The sequence below is a fragment of the Dipodomys ordii genome, unplaced genomic scaffold, assembly GCF_000151885.1.
Source record: "Dipodomys ordii isolate 6190 unplaced genomic scaffold, Dord_2.0 Scaffold124, whole genome shotgun sequence".
Classification (NCBI taxonomy): domain Eukaryota; kingdom Metazoa; phylum Chordata; class Mammalia; order Rodentia; family Heteromyidae; genus Dipodomys; species Dipodomys ordii.
In genome coordinates, this window is record NW_012267340.1 from 1,865,050 (window position 1) to 1,880,877 (window position 15,828).

At 47.2% G+C, this 15,828-nt stretch overlaps 1 protein-coding gene across 1 annotated transcript in view; it reads left to right on the forward strand.

Moving 5' to 3' along the window:
• Positions 1-860: 860 nt before the first annotated feature.
• Plod2 (procollagen-lysine, 2-oxoglutarate 5-dioxygenase 2) overlaps positions 861-15,828 on the forward strand; it is a 42,602-nt gene continuing 27,634 nt past the window's right edge. Inside the window, exons 1-5 of the mRNA XM_013029878.1 lie at positions 861-906; positions 1,074-1,157; positions 1,695-1,799; positions 11,077-11,168; positions 13,017-13,153. Coding sequence (XP_012885332.1) covers positions 861-906; positions 1,074-1,157; positions 1,695-1,799; positions 11,077-11,168; positions 13,017-13,153 — 464 coding nt within the window. The remainder of the gene's footprint in view (positions 907-1,073; positions 1,158-1,694; positions 1,800-11,076; positions 11,169-13,016; positions 13,154-15,828) is intronic.

A 15,828-nucleotide genomic window follows, 5' to 3' on the forward strand; every position in this document is an offset into this window, starting at 1 on the left:
CAGCCTCCTGAGTAGCTAGGATGACAGGCGTGAGCCACGGGCGCCAGGCTTGACATGCAAACATTCTTAAAGCAGGGAAATAAGGCCTGGGTAGAACCCGAGACGGCGTCTCTGGGAGGAACCGTGGCACCCGGGACGGAGCATTGAAGGCCCCTATCTGCTCACCACTTCCAGCCAGGACACAGTATCTCTGCTCACCACTTCCAGCCAGGACACAGTATCTCTGCTCACCACTTCCAGCCAGGACACAGCTCCGGGAGGCTGCGCCTACGCGATCTTCCCAGCTCTGTTGCTGGCTGTTCCTTGAGTTCTAGGTGTGAACGTGAGGGGCAGAGTCGGCATTGCAGGAACAGAGGAGGCCTGGGCCGGGAAGGGGAAGGGAACTTCACCCTCCACTCCTCCCTTCGGCCCTGGGAAAGGGCTCTCCGGTTGTTTTGTAGTCTAGCCTCTACTTCTCCCGGTATTGTGTCAGTGGTTGGGTCTGGCCGGGATTCATGTCGCCTTTTCCCAATTAAGTTTTGATTCAGAGATAGGGAGGGAGCGAAGCCAAGCGGAGCTAGAGTTGCGTTTACATCTAGAATATTCCCCCAATTGTTTACATACCAGAGAGGAAAGTGGGCTGGTGTTTATATGAAACTACTTTTCTGTCTTCCCAGAGGGGCTACTTACTCCGCAGCGCTCTGTCTCCCCTTTCTTTCTGATTGTTTACATTACCGAGATGAGCAAAAGTAACTCCAGCGACCCCTTCAAAGTTAAAAAAATCCCACTGTAAAATGTGCTGTATACCAAGGAGTTATTCAAGAGCCTTTTAGATGCATTCCGTATCTATCAAGGTGTTTCCTGAGTTAGCACTGTAGTGAATGGGGAAGAACGTGGACTTTGGGGGGAAAGGATTTGGGGTTGTGGGTGAGGGGTGTGCATGCGCTTGCTAATCAGAAAGCAGGAATGCCTTCCTTCCAGCCTGGACTTTCTCCCATGGGTGGTTAGATGCTCTCGGGGCTGTGGTTTGTGTGTCTATGTCCTTCTCTTGATCTCTTTCCCCGACTTTGCTTCTCCTCCACACCCCACACCAGGTGGGGAGCTATCCCACGAGCCTTGGACCAGGGCCGCACCTCCCGTGCTGGCCACACGAGCCCGTGGCCGGGCCCGGGAATGGGGTGAGGTCTCACAGGAGTGTGACTGAAAGGAGGCAAGCATTCTTTTTTGGGGGGGGAGTGGTCAGTCGTGGGGACCTGGGCGCTGCCCCTCAGCTCTTCAGTTCAAGGAAAGCGCTCTACCACCTGAGCCACAGCGCCACTTCTGGTTTTCTGGTGGTTCATTGTAGATAAGAGTCTCACGGACTCTCCTGCCCAGGCTGGCTTTGAGCCATGATCCTCAGATCTCAGCTTCCTGAGTAGCTAGGATGACAGGCGTGAGCCCCCGGCGCCCGGTGAGGCAGGCATTCTTTATCAGGGTGGTGTTGGGGTGGAGAAGAGCGGTCGAGAGGTTTGACATCCTGATGGGCTTCTGTAACAGGCCAGCCTGCTGGACAGGGTCAGGGTGACCATGTTAATAATAATGCTGTACTTCCCAACCCGAAGGCCTGACACAGCGTCCTAAAATGACTTCATGCCGTGTCAGGTTTTGAGAAGAACGGTCGGGGGAGGTGTCATAGGGTTAAAAAAGAGAAAGAACAGAACACTGCCAGGTCCAAGTAACAAGGTCGCCGGAATGTTACGTTCTCTTCCCGAAAGCTGAGAGGCGTGGAGTACCGCTTATCTGTGATGACAGCTTCCTGGTGTTTGGCTTGCCGAAAGCTGGTCATTCTTGTGTTTTGTTTTATTTTTAAAGATCTATAATTTTATCTCTGATTACAGTTTTGTTGTGTTTGACTGGGAGCTAGTAATTCTTTTTTTTAAACTCTGTAACATGTAATATATATTTTATGTATATATACTTTCCGGGGTTCCCATTTTATACAGCACTCCATGAAACTTTCACTATATTGGCTGGCTGAAGCTACTTCTCTGCGTTGAAATGGTTCAGCCTCATGGAAGGTTCTGGAATTTGAGGAGGTGCAGGGATCGCAGGGCTCTATCTGGCACCTGTCAGAAGGAAGGGCTTCCTTCAACGCAGCAGCCAACAAGGAAAGACAGCGTTGAATCCCGTCCGAGCTGTTCCTAGGAATGAGAGACGCGTTTAAAAAAATTGGTTTTGATGTGGTATATATACACAATGGAATTCTATGCCTCCATCAGAAAGAATGACATTGCCCCATTTGTAGGAAATGGAAAGGCTTGGAAAAAATTATATTAAGTGAAGTAAGCCAGGCCCAAAGAAACATAGGCCCCATGGTTTCCCTTATTTGCAATGTCTAGTATATGTCTGAAGTTGATGTTAGGGAAATGAACCTAAGATATGTATTCAAATGTTTTTTCTTTCATGCGATTGTTTCTAACACATTCATATAAAAATTGTTTTTGAAAGCTTGGTTTTCATGTGTCTGCTTTTATATTTTTTTCCACTGCTTTTTTGGTGTTGGCAGCTTCCTGGTTCATAGCAGGACGGGTAACCTTGTAGCTAAGGCTCCTGATAGGTAAACCCACGGGAGCCTCTGGTGTGCAACGGGAGCCTTGTGGCCTTCCTGCTCTTGTCTGAACTCAGGACATTGCACTGAATTGAAGTAAATATTATGCGAACGTTATTTAAGTAAACGTTTTTCAGGCTTCTCCAAGCACACACACACACACACACATATGTATATATATGACATTTCTAAGCTTCACGTATTTTGATGATTGTAGCAGTCTAGGGAGGGAGTAGAAACACATTAGTGTTAAACGTGGGTCCACGGCACCAAACTTGATGAAAATGGACGAGGATCACGCATGCTTGCACAGTTGCTTGCGTTCCTAATCTTAATATTTAGTTATTTTATTTTTTTCATTTTTTTTCAGGATCCAAGTCAATAGTTACTTATTTTAAGTAAATGAGATACAAAAGGCATGTAGAAAATCACACTTATTACATTGTAACTAGGAAAACAGAAGGACTGGTGTGTGTATGGGGTAGTGGGTCGTATTTCCGTGCATGTCTACGCTGTTCAGTGTTTAAAGCAAGTTGAACATCCTGTCTTCTCCTTCTTCAAAAAGAAAAGTTTTAACCTCTTTATTTACGGTGAACATTTTCAAGCCTTTTCTTCTGGCTTTTTTTGAGATGCCCGGGACAGGATTATGATCTTCTGTCATTCTTGTGTTCAGCAGCCAACCAGAGCTTGTGCGTGCTCAGTAGCTTAGGTCCCAGCCTGGAACTGCCGCCTGACCCCCACATCTCACTCACGGACCCCAGCGGCGCCTGGGGAACTGGGTGGCTGATTTCTGGGTCGTTCCTCGTCTCCTGCGCACGGTTCCCTGAGCTGAGAAACAGACTCTGAAAGCCGACACTTGGCCTGCAGGACGGAGTCGCTGAAACTCCAGGAAGAGGCCCAGGCCAGCTGCGGCGCTTCTTCCTCTGGGCTGTGAATCTGAGAGAGGGCAGCCTTCTCCGAGTGTAATGACAGATTCTCCAAACGTGTAGAAGTTGCCAGCAGCTTGGAAGCCGGGGAGGGGGTTCTGCCATGTGTCCGAGCCCCAGTTGGCTGGGTTTGTGGGGGCCGGGGCATGAGATGCACTGGGCTGGCCAGAGCCGGCCGGAATGTGCTGACCCTGCCTCTTCTCGCGGTCCCGTGCTGGGTGGGCATCAAGTGAGGCTTTGGCTTGGATCTGGCTTTTCATTGTTTGCTGCCAGTCATCGTTCTGTTATGACTGAAGACCAAGGTGCCCAGAGAATACCTCGCCTCTCCCGTGCCTGTCGGCTTAGCTCACCGAGGTGCGGGGTCTTGGGCTAAGGGGGTGGGGGCCTTCATCCTGGTTTTGTTTCCATTTCCGTCCCTGGTGTGAAACTGCGGCCATTCTGCCCCTGTGGTTTTGATGGGTGTGAGCCTTGGTGTTCAGGTGGATGCAGACAGGGAGGGAACTCTGGGAAAAGAGGTTGAGGATGAGCAGATTCAGATGGAGGGAGGGAGGGAGGTGGGAGGGAGGGAAGGAGAGAAGGAGGGCCTAGACTTGAAGACTGGGTCCTGAACTTGACCAGAAACTTATCTGTGAACTGAAACTCAGAAGTCTTTTTGCATTGCGTACCGACTTAGGAAATGCTTTCCTGGCTGACAAAAATCTGGAAGAAAATCAAAAGAAGGTTTATTTTACTAAAAGACTTAAGTAACGGGGATTGTTGTAGTGTATTTGGAGGTTATTTCTAATAACCTTCATGGTTTTTTTGGGGGGGGCGTGCTTGGAAAAAAATGTCTTAATAGGGGAGTGGTAGCTCATGCCTGTAATCCTGGTTATTCAGGAGTCTGAGGTCTGCGGAGCAAGATTCAAAACCAGTACAGGTAGTCTGTGAGACTCTTGTCCCCAGTGAACCACCAAGAAGCTGGAAGTGGTGCTGTGGCTCAAGTGGTAGAGCTGTAATCTTGAGCAAAATTGCTCAGGGACAGTACCCAGGCCCTGAGTTCAAGCCTCAGGACCAGCACCAAAAAAAACCCCAAACAAACCAGGAAGTGTTGAATTTTAACTTGGCGCTTGCTTTTCTCGCAGAATATTGCATCAGTGATTTGGAAATGGACATCATTAGCAATCCTCTAACTGTCTAGGGAGAGAAAAATTCAGAATATATTCAAAAAGGCCCCCTGGGGCTTCAAGATTGGTGGCTTATATCAAACACTAATTCAAGGGTTCATTTTATTTGGGGCTTGTCTTTGTGTCTTCTGTCTGAAGTTTTCAAGTCTCCCTGTTATTGAGCTAGCTACTCATGGGGTGCTTGAAGTTTCCACTGACTGTCTAGATCATTCATTTGTAAATGGAAGTGCCCAAGTCCAGAAACTGTTGCTCCTAATTGATCTGGGGTGGGTCCTAGGCCTCCATTTCAGTGTTTTCTGTAGTTATCACTGGGCAAATGACACCGTAAAGGGGGAGGGTATGCTATTTATGTACAAAGGGGTTGCTTTTCTTCAGATAATGCTTGTTTTATTTTTGTTTACATTTTTCTCCAGGCACTGGGATTTGAGCTCAAGGCAGTTTGCTCTGGTGGGGGAGGCGCTCTACCACTTGAGCCACACCCTCAGCCCTCTTTTTGGTTTTCCCTAAGCTGTGTTGGGGGTGAGGTCTTACGTTTCTGCTCAGGGCCAGCCTCAGATGACCACCCTGTTTCCTGCACTCCTGTGTAGCGCAGATTACACCTGCCTCCCCTTGTTTCATTTTGACAGAGGAATTTTGCAGAAAGTTGTGTGTGTGTGTGTGTGTGTGCGCGCATGTGCGCGCGTGCATTTTTCTCTGAGAAGTTTAGAATATTTCCCATACCATTCTAATAGTTAGCAAAGCAAAACAGTTTGTCACTGAATATCACGGAAGCCTGAGCTAGTTCTGTGCATCTCGAAGATGCATTGAGCCCTAGAAGAGGAAGCTCTGGATGGGAGGGCATCTATGCCCCCATGAGTGTCCGTTTCATTTTTCTTGCACAAACATGAATCTGTCCCTTGGGCCTCTCCTGAGGGAAGTCAGCCAGATACTTGGAAGGAGAGATAGAGAGAGAGGGAGAGAGAGGGAGGGAGAGAGAGAGAGAGCTTTCCTTAGTTCACAAGTTAAATTACAAAGAAGGAAAATAATCAGTCAAGCATGTAGGCTTTTTTCCCCCCCAATTCCATGTGTCAGTGTATGAAAGTAACTCATCTGATGAATGACACCCCAGACGCTTGTTTGTAGAATTTGAACTTGGCATGGCGAAGGCTCGAACATTTCTTCATAGTTTCTGGGAGAGTGGCCACGGATGATAGAACTCGTTTCAGCCAGATGTGAGGTTACAATTGTGCAACACAAAGCCAAGGGGGCAGGGAGCTTCTTGGGGAAGGGCCTTGATGGGAGACAGCGGCACTTTCTGCTTCAGTTTACATCCTGGATTATCTCACAGGGCAGCTCAAGCTAACAGGTCGCCTCCATCTTTGCTGCTCGCCCAGTGATTTCAGGAACTGGCAAGTTGTTCTGGGCTGGCCCAGAGCTGCTAAAATAAGCCATAAACTTTTTAAGACCGGTTCCTGTGGCCTGCCTGAGGCTTTACATGCACTCCCGTGATGTGAAGTTGATACTGCGGACGAGGTCAGAGGGTTTTTTTTTTGCCTCAAATTTATTTTTTCATTTTACAGTACTGGGGCTTGAACCCAGGTCCTTGTTCCCACCAGGCTGACGCTTTGCCACTGAGCTACGTTCCTGGCACACACAGGCATGTCTCCGCAATAATTCTAAAATGCATTCGTGGGAGAGCGACTGTCTCGTTGTGAACTGAAGAGGATAAATGCGTATCAGGATAAATGCATATGAGGATAAACGCGTATCGGGATAAATGCATATGGGGTAAATGCATATGAGGACTTCTCTCTCGAGTAGCATCTCTGCGCCACCGTTTCCTGGGCCTGTTTTTAATTGTACATCCCAGGTTGATTTATTATTTTTTTCCATGCTTTTAGGGGATATAAGGAGTGTAAGAAATTCTTTTTTCCTTTTTACCATCGTGGGGAAGTAAAAGCTATCGACTGTGTCTTCTGGCTCTGGTGTGAGCTCAGGAAATCATTTCAGTGCTTTGTGTAAAATGTGGGCTAAACGGTGACAGAGCACATGTGCTTGGACGAGCTGCAGACTTGCTACCAGATTTCTGGCAGGCAGTCCGGACCCCGATCAGGCATTTGGTTGGCAGATGCCGCCCCTCCCTCCGTGGAGAAAGGCCTCATGTTCTGGTGCGTTTGTTCTGTTTTGGAAATGGCAGGGATCTCCGCAGCACTGGGGCTCCACAGAGCCACCCCCGCCCGTCTGAGGAGGGGCGGCGGGCGGGACTTCCTTGGAAGTTAAACAGGACGTCCCGTGTGCACAATTCAAGTTTGCAGCCCAAGTCCCGTGTCCTGGGAACAGTCCCCTCATGGCTGGATGAGTGTAAAGATCAGGAAACAGATCATTCTGGAAGCCGCGTGGGGATGGGAGATGTGGCTCTGGCATGCTTTGGGGGCCGTGCCTAGGGCAGGCTCCCGGGCACACGCTAATTATAACTCGGGCTTAGAATGATAGCTTTTTTTGTGATAGAGGAAAATACAGGCATTCAAGGGAAGATGGGTTTGCAGGTGCTTGTTATGTGTACGCACAGAGCTAAGCCAATTTGTCCAGTTTATAACGGACCTCCGTAGCACTCCCGGCAGAGAGAGAGAGAGATGTCATGATAACTTCCTGAGGGTCACGCATCACCCGTGATGCTGATTCTCCCTGCCTCCTCACAGCGGAAGGGACAACATAGACGTATGTGTACAACACCGGCCACCAGCCGCAGCTCCTTTCATGATCACAGGGAGTTCTTAGTGCAAAACACAGGGTTTTAAGTTATCGATCAGTTGGAAAGAATAACCTTTACCCTTGGGATCTGTGGGCAGTAGTTCGTAGTCAGGTTTTTGTGGCCAATTATATCCCAGGAGACAAATGGTAACTATTAGGCCAGGCCTGCCCGGTGCCAATTTCTGTATAGCCAGCAAGAAAGAAGATGAAGATGTTTATAAAGGGTTTTTAAAAGTGAGGGAAGAGGGCTGGGAAGATGGCTCAGTGGTAGAGTGCTTGCCTCCCATGCATGAAGCCCTGGGTTCCATTCCTCAGTACCACAGACACAGAAAAAGCCGGAAGTGGAGCTGTGGCTCAAGTGGTAGAGCGCTAGCCTTAAGCACAGAGGTGCCCAGGCCCTGAGTTCAAGCCCCAGAACCAGCAAAAAAAAAAAAAATGAGGAAAGAAGAGGAGGAAAAGGAAGAGAAGAGGAGGGGGATGAGAAGAAGAGGAGGAGGAAGAGGAGGAAGAGAGAGACATGAAAAGGTGTTTCAAAATGGTTTTCACGGAATATTGGTCATCTCTGTTCAAAACAGAAGAAAAAATGACTGTTATCTCCATGTGCATCAGAGCTGTGAGTGCCGCAGAGAAAACTGGTTTGAGCCTTTCTAATTTGGACCAATCAATACTAATGGCTTCTTTTCTTCTTCTTCTCCTTCTTAAAAAAAAATGCTAGGTTTTTCTTTGTTGTTTTCTTCCCCCCAGTCCTGGGGCCTGAACTCTGGGCCTGGGCGCTGTCCCTGAGCCCTTCAGCTCAAGGCTAGCACTCTACCACTTGAGCCACAGCCCCACTTCCTGCTTTTTCTGTGTGTGTGGTGCTGAGGAATCGAACCCAGGGCTTCATGCATGCAAGGAAAGCGCTCTACCACTGAGCCACCTTCCCAGCCCGGATCATGTTTACGGATGCCGGCCGGCCCCATTGGGAGTGCCTTCCTTGTAAGGGTGATTGTGGAAGTCAGTCATTGGATGACAACATAACTCTGCTGTGCGGTGCCGATCTGGTGCAGAGCTTCTGCTCATAGGAACTGGGTGAACTGTTTCCACATAAAGGGACAAGGTGGCAGACAGTAAGGGTGTGTGCATCTTGTGGCAGTCCCCCAGGGTGGAAGGAAGCTAGACAGGGAAGGAGTGTCTAGAGTGGAAACGGCCGGGAGGTGAGCGTGGCCAAAGCTGTCTCCTCTGCTGTCCACTCCGTAGCTGGAAGATGCGTTCCGTAAGGCGACCGTCCGAGTGGTTTAAGCTCACAGTCTTGGGCCGAAACCATTTCAATTCTATGACATCTTTTATTGGGACGATCCCGACTCTATTAAGGGATTATTGAAAGCTTTTCACTCATTTTTATGATAGAGAGATTTTAAGAGTGTTTGCCCAGTTGAACTGTTTTTAATTTTAGACGATTTCAAATGACTTAATTTAAAAAAGAAAAAAAGCAACTGGAGTGATGGGAATTCTTTGGCCTAGGGCGGGGAGACTCTGATTTCGAGGCTCGACCCTCTGAGTCACGGAATGTGGTCACATTTTCTGTCTACTTAAGATTCTGGCTGACACCCCCTGCCTTCGGTATGCTGGCTGATGAAAACCTTGCTGTGAACTTTATACTGGAAATGTTAAGTGTAAAAAACATCCAGTTAACAATCAACAGTTGCTGTTAATTTTTATGATTTGTAGAGAAATGTCTCAGGAAAAAGGTTACTAAACAGTTACCGTATTGCACGGAAGAGACCTTAAGAAACTGTGTTCTTTACTCTGAGAGCTTACCATGTATTACATCTTTATTATTGTTATTATTATCTTTAGGTAGTTGTACAAAGGAGTTGTCATTTAGTGACGCGACAGAAAGCATCTTGGTCATTGTCACACCTTTGAACAACATTCTTACCCCTCCCCGTCCTCCTTCATCTTTTTGTTTGTTTGTTTGATTTTGGTCTGTCCTGGGGCTTGAACTCACAACCTGGGCCCTGTCCCTGAGCTCTTTTTTCTCAGGGCTAGCGCTCCACCACTCTGAGCCACAGCTCTACTTCTGGTTTTCTGGTGGTTAGTTGGAGATCAGAGTCTCACGGACGTTCCTTCCTGGGCTGGCTTTCAACCGAGATCCTCAGATCTCAGCCTCCTGAGTAGCTCATTGTCTTAATTTTCTAGGATCTATTGGATTTTTGTCTACATTTCCCCCTCTTCTCCTTCCTCTTTATGTACCCCTTTTCCCCTGGTCCCACTCCACCCTTTCCAGGTGTCTGCTTCGTGGTGTGTTATTTTGCTGAACACTTTGATTTTGCCTTTCTAAGGAATTATACTATTTAAGTTCTCTCTTGAATCTGCCATATTTCAGTTAATGCATGTGTACATTTTGCATACCACCCAACATATTTACTTACAGTTTTGTAAGCTAATATGCTGCTTTTAAATATCTTAAGTCTCATTTGAAACTGGTAAGATATTTTTGTTCTTAAAAGAGAATAGTTACTGGAGCCCTTTTGTGCAACTATTTAAAGATCAAAAAGTGCATTTAATAAAAAATCCTAAAAAACGATATAGCAAAAATAGTTAATTAAAAAAAAAGACCTCCAGGATATATTTTGTTAGGCTTTACCACTTTAATGAAGTTAATTATTTTACTTGGAATATTTTCTGTGAAGCAGTGGGACATAAGGTGAACCAATTCAACAGTGAAACTCATTAGACACTATGTTGGAAATGAACTATACAACTTGGGGGAAGGGAAGTCAGGAGGGGGAGAAAATCAGGAGAGAATGAGGGAGGGGGACACTGTTAAAAAGGAAATGTGCTCATACCTGACTTATGTAACTGTAAACCCTCTGTGCATCGCCTTTACAGTAATTGTTCTTAGAAACAGTACTTCTTGTGTTGAAATTATATAATCATTTCCTAGGTTAAAAATATTTTTTGGAAGAAGGTGGATGTATTTTCTTTACTGAACTGTCTTCTATTTAAATTTGTTGTTTCTTTATGTGTGTCAAACTTATGTTGGTATTTTTAAAAACTTGAAGGAGAATTCAATTTGTATGAAACTATTATTTATTCCTTTTTTTTCTTTTTCTTTTTCTTTTTTCTGACCAGTCCTGGGCCTGAACTCAGGGCTTGGGTTCTGTCCCTGAGTTGGTCTTTTGTCTTTTGCTCAAGGCTAGCACTCTACCACTTGAGCCACAGCTCCACTTCCTGCTTTTGGGTGGTTAATTAGAGATTAAAAAGTCTCACAGACTTTCTTGCTTGGGCTGGCTTTCAACTTTGACCATCCTCCATTAATGCAAGTAGTGATGGTCTTCTATTTAGGGGACACTTAAAGTCTTCTATAGAGAAGCTAGTTGATTAAATAATATCTTTGGAAGAGAGAATGTTCTAGAGGTAGACATACCCATCCACTGTGTGAAAGTCTTTCTCTTAACGTTGAGATACTCTGTTGGAAGATGTATTTCTCCTCAAACTTGAATGAACCTTTAAAACAAATACCGTTAAAGGAACTTGCCATTTGACTGTGTTCTGTCCACTCTGACATGGCTATTTTGGGGTAATCTTTTGTCTGGGGGTGGGCAGATGAATAGACCCTCACGGTGCTGTGGTTTACTGGGGCTCCGGGTCACCCTAGCGAGTCAGAAAGTGGTGACCTCTCCTCATGCCTTATCTTCTGTCTTTTCAGATAAATTACTAGTCCTAACGGTCGCAACAGAAGAGACGGATGGATTTCATCGGTTTATGCAGTCGGCCAGATATTTCAACTACACTGTGAAGGTAAAGTACGCCCTTTATGCTGGAATCCGTGTCACAATTGGTTTTTTTCTGGCAATAACTCCACAAGCTGTAACCCACCCAGGAAGGTGGGATTTGTCTACTCAATGGGTTTGTCTAGTTTCCAAGGAGAGCTGTAGTGTTTTTAATACCTTGCCCCGCAAACAGAGATTCCTTAGTACTTACCAATGCTTTATCCAAACATGTTCTATAAATCCAGAGAACACCTGCATAAAGTATATATATTGTCTACATAGAGAATTTTGACATTCCAGAAGGCAAACACACTCTAAAGATTTGACTTTAGATTGACCTAAGCTTTTCTTTTCTCTCTTTTCTTTCTTTCTTTCTTTCTTTTTCTTTTCTTCCTTCCTTCCTTCCTTTCTTTCTTTCTTTTTCTTTTCCTCTCTTTCTTTCTGACTGAGTGCTTTATGGATTATCTGCCCTGGTGCACTTCTTTGTTTCCAGATAATTGGAATGGAACTTGTAAAGTCCTTATCTTAACTTTCTGTTTGCTCAAGGTTGCTTTCCCTGCTTTATTTTTCTGTGTATTTGTTTCATAGGAATTTGGGAACAAAGTAAAAGTTGACAAGGGTTGCAGCTAAGGAGTTGTCTGTGGGGACATTTCGCTGATAAGCAATCAGAGAGGAAACTTTGTAAAACCATTAAACTGAGCTGTTAGCAGCCTGCTGTTTTTATTTTATTTAATTACATTAAAAAATAGATCTGGCAGCTAGAGCTAGAAGAGGAGAACAAGGATGTATCTAGGTAGGACATAAAAGAGAGAGAAGAGGGGGAAAAAAGAATTAGAAGGAAAAGATATATGCTTAGAGAAAAATTGAGTTCTGCTATTGTGAAAGGTACCTAGCATTTAAAGCGTTTAATAAAAATATTCAAGAGGCCAAGCTTTGCTGGCAAAGATAGTGTGTGTGTGTGTGTGTGTGTGTGTGTGTGTGTGTGTGTGAGATGGGGCTTGGGCTTGAACTTGGGGCCTGGCCACTGTCCCTGACTTTCTTGCTCAAGGCTGGTGCTCTATCACTTTGAGCCAAGCTCCACTTCTGTTTTATGTATTTACTTTTGGTGGTTATTTATATAAATAAAAGGCTCATGGATCTTCCTGCCCAGGCTGGCCTTGAACAGTGATCCTCAGATCTTACCCTATTGAGTAGCTAGGATTATAGGCGTGAGCCCCTTGCACCCAGCTGGCAAAAAGATCTTAATATAGAATAAAGGAATGTATGTCTGCCAGTCCCCAATGCTAAGAGACACCAAGCTGTGAGTGAAGAGAGACTAGCAGTGTAGCCTAAACTGCGTTTCCACCATTTTTTTTTTAATCACACTGGTAAGTTCTAATTGAGGCGCGTGAAGAGGTGAGTTTATGATTTCGAAGATGACGAAGGTGACATTTTCCTTGATGTCTTCAACACTCCCCTGGCGCGACCCGTTTTGGTTTAGCGGAAGATGGCTTCAGGCCTGAGCCAGGAGTCCGTGAGGCCAAGGGATTTCCATGCTGATTTTACAGAATTTACAGCCAGACCGAGAGAAAAAACCGGGGAGGAGGGCTGTGGGAAAACCACTTCACTCATTTTCTTTCCTTTAGTCTGAATAGATAAGGGGCGGGGGGGAGTTTAAAAATATAGTCTTTCAGTCCAGCCGCGTGGATTAGATCCAACTTGAAACAGTCAAGGAAAAGAGAAAAAATGAGCAGTGGGCTTGGCCGGGGGTGGGGGGGGGCCTCGCCAGGTCTTCTTGTTTTCTGGTAACATCACGATCCTGTGTGACATGACATAGTGCTGTACTCACCTTCTCTGGAGCGGTTATAATTCGAATGAAGTGTCATTGTGTGTGTAGGTCCTCGGCCAGGGGGAAGAGTGGAGAGGAGGCGGTGGGACCAACAGCATTGGAGGGGGTCAGAAGGTGAGGTTGCTGAAGGAAGCCATGCCGCACTACGCCACCCAAGAGGACCTGGTCATCTTCTTTACGGAATGGTGAGGCTGGTGGCCTTGGAGCTGGCCGGGGAGGGGGGGAGGGGAGGGGGGAGGGCTTCAGTCTGTTTTAAATTTTGCCCTGAAGATTTCACATTGATATCTGTAGAGTATGCATTCAATTTAAAAACAATTATTTTTGTGCACTTATATGGTACCAAGGAATCGAACCCAGGGCCTCAGGCATGCTAGGCAAGCACGCTGCTGCCAAGCCGCATGCCCAGCCCTGATGATGGATTCGGTTCTTTTGCCGTCATTGATAAATTCGTTGCTCCGAAGGTTCTCACGGGGATCTTTGCGTGCGTGTCACACAAAGCATTTCTGCCAGGTTCGCCCCTTCCCTTGTCCATTAACAGCTCCTCACGTTCAAAGGAATCATTAGGGCTTGAGAAGGTGGCGTAGAGGTAGAATTTGGCCTAGCGTGCATGAAGCCCTGGGTTCGATTCCTCAGTACCACATACACAGAAAAAGTTGGAAGTGTTGCTGTGGCTCAAATGGTAGAGTGCTAGCCTTGAGCAAAAGCAGCTCAGGGACAGTGCCCGGGCCTTGAAGCTGACCCCTCCTCCCCCAAAAAAAGTAGATTAAGAACTACAGCCTGGCTGGTCTCCAGTGGCACACGCCTGTAATCCTAGCAGCTCTGAGGATCATGGTTCAAAGCCGGCCTAGGCAGGACAATCTGTGAGACTCTTATCTCCAATAAACCACCAGAAAACCAGAAGTGGTAGCTAGCCTTCAGCTGAAGAGCTGAGGGACAGTGCCCAGACCCAGAGTTCAATCCCACCACCACCATCAACAACAACAAAACAACAACAAACTACAGCCTGACATAACCAAGTGATAGAATCAAAAGTGGCTGGCTGAGCGTAATCGCGGCAGATCGTGCGTGTCTGGTACCGTGTGGCGGTCGTGTGTGCCCAGCTTCTGTCGCATGCGGCTGCTCTGTCTGACTGTGGTGTAGGTGCCAGCAGGCTGCTGTGGCTGGCAGGAGGGAGTGTGGGACGGATGGGATTTCTGGGAAGGACTTCCCTGCCTTGCTTTGTCTCTCTGCTGGATCCATCCTGTAATAAATGGGTGGGTATGAAGGAAGTCTCACTTCTCCCATCCAACAAAGATTTGCACTCTAATCCTAGGTCAGACCTGAGGAGTTGCAATGGTTCAGAGATTTTTATTATAATTGAATCTGAGATGTCATGAGTGGGTGATTTCAAATGGTGACTGTGTGTGCGCGTGTATGTGTGTGCGTGTGTATGTATGTGTGTGCGTGTGTATGTGTGTACACGTGCATGTGTGTGTGCATGTGTCTAGCAGATTCCAGTGATGAAGAAAGCTTTGGATTGGAGAGGAAGAATAAATGACGCCAGGGATGATGTCCATTGCTTCCTTTCCTGGCTCCCGGTAGCTTTGTACCTTAACGAGATGTGGTATGAGTCATTCATTCCTTCATTCATTTGTTCAACACACATCCGATGGTTACTTACCGTCTTGCAAATTCAAGACTGATGGGAGGGACAGACAGACACAGGCCTGGAGCTATGGATGCAGGGAGGCCCAGGCCCTCTTCCCGTGCGGACTGGGGAACAGACACATGGTAGAGGCTGGGGGGGAAGAGAGCAGAGGGTGCTGAGAGGAAGGAGAGCCGTTTCCCAGAAGTGCGGCTGAGCGGAGGGTTTGCAGAGGCGCTGGATTTGGATGAGGTCTTGGGAGGAGGACCGGTCAGGCCCAGTTGGAAAAACAGCGGTGTTGACCCGAGGAGAGGGGAGGGGTGATAAATCAAGTCAACCCACTTGGCTTCAGAGCCAGGTCTTTCACGGGAGGTTATTAATACACTGCCGAGTCATTGGGCTTTTATTCTCCAAGCCGGGGACAGGCCCACCCCTGGCCTTTGCTGTAAGATGCTCTGCCAGGCTCCTCTGCTCATTTGTGTACACACCTGTGGTTGGTTTCGAGCCACAGTGGCCCTACTGAGTCACACCAGATGGCCTGTCTCCTGGAAGAGGCCAGGGCAAACACGGGTCGTCCGCCGCTCTGGGGCCTCCTTGCGAGTGGTCTGAAGACTCTGCCCAGGAGTTTGCTCCAGAGAAGTTCTTGGAACCTATTTAAAACTTCTCAAGAGGCAAGAAAGTTTGTCTATGTAAAAATGATTCCCCCCCCCCCCCGCCTCCGCCCAACTTAGATAGCTACTGAAAAAAAAAACAAAACAAAACTTCACAAGGTCTCTGAAAATAATTCTCATAGGTTCTGGAGACAATTCACACCCAAGGAACACCACCAGCCCCGACGCACGCTCTTCAGTGGAGATGTCACCCAGGCCTGTCACAGCGGTCTCCACCAGGCCATCAGACACTTTACAAGGGTGTTCCTTCCTGTGTCCTCGGTGTCTGTGGTCCTAGCAACCACACAGACACCAGACAGACAGATGTCACCCAGCCTTCCATAAAGTCTTCCGCCAAGTCCTACTGCGGGCCTTGGACGGACCAGTTGAGCATTCACGCAGTTCCTCCCCCAGAGCGCTAGGGGACGCTCTTGAGACCGGCGGAAGAGCCTCCTCTCCCCATCTGCAGGAGCCCTGTGGGCTCTCTGAGGTTCTTGTTGCTGCAGGAAGGACCAGAGCAGCTCGAGAGCTCCAGCGTGGTGGGTCTTTTCACGGGGCTCAGCCCTTCGGCCTCACGTCTCCTGAT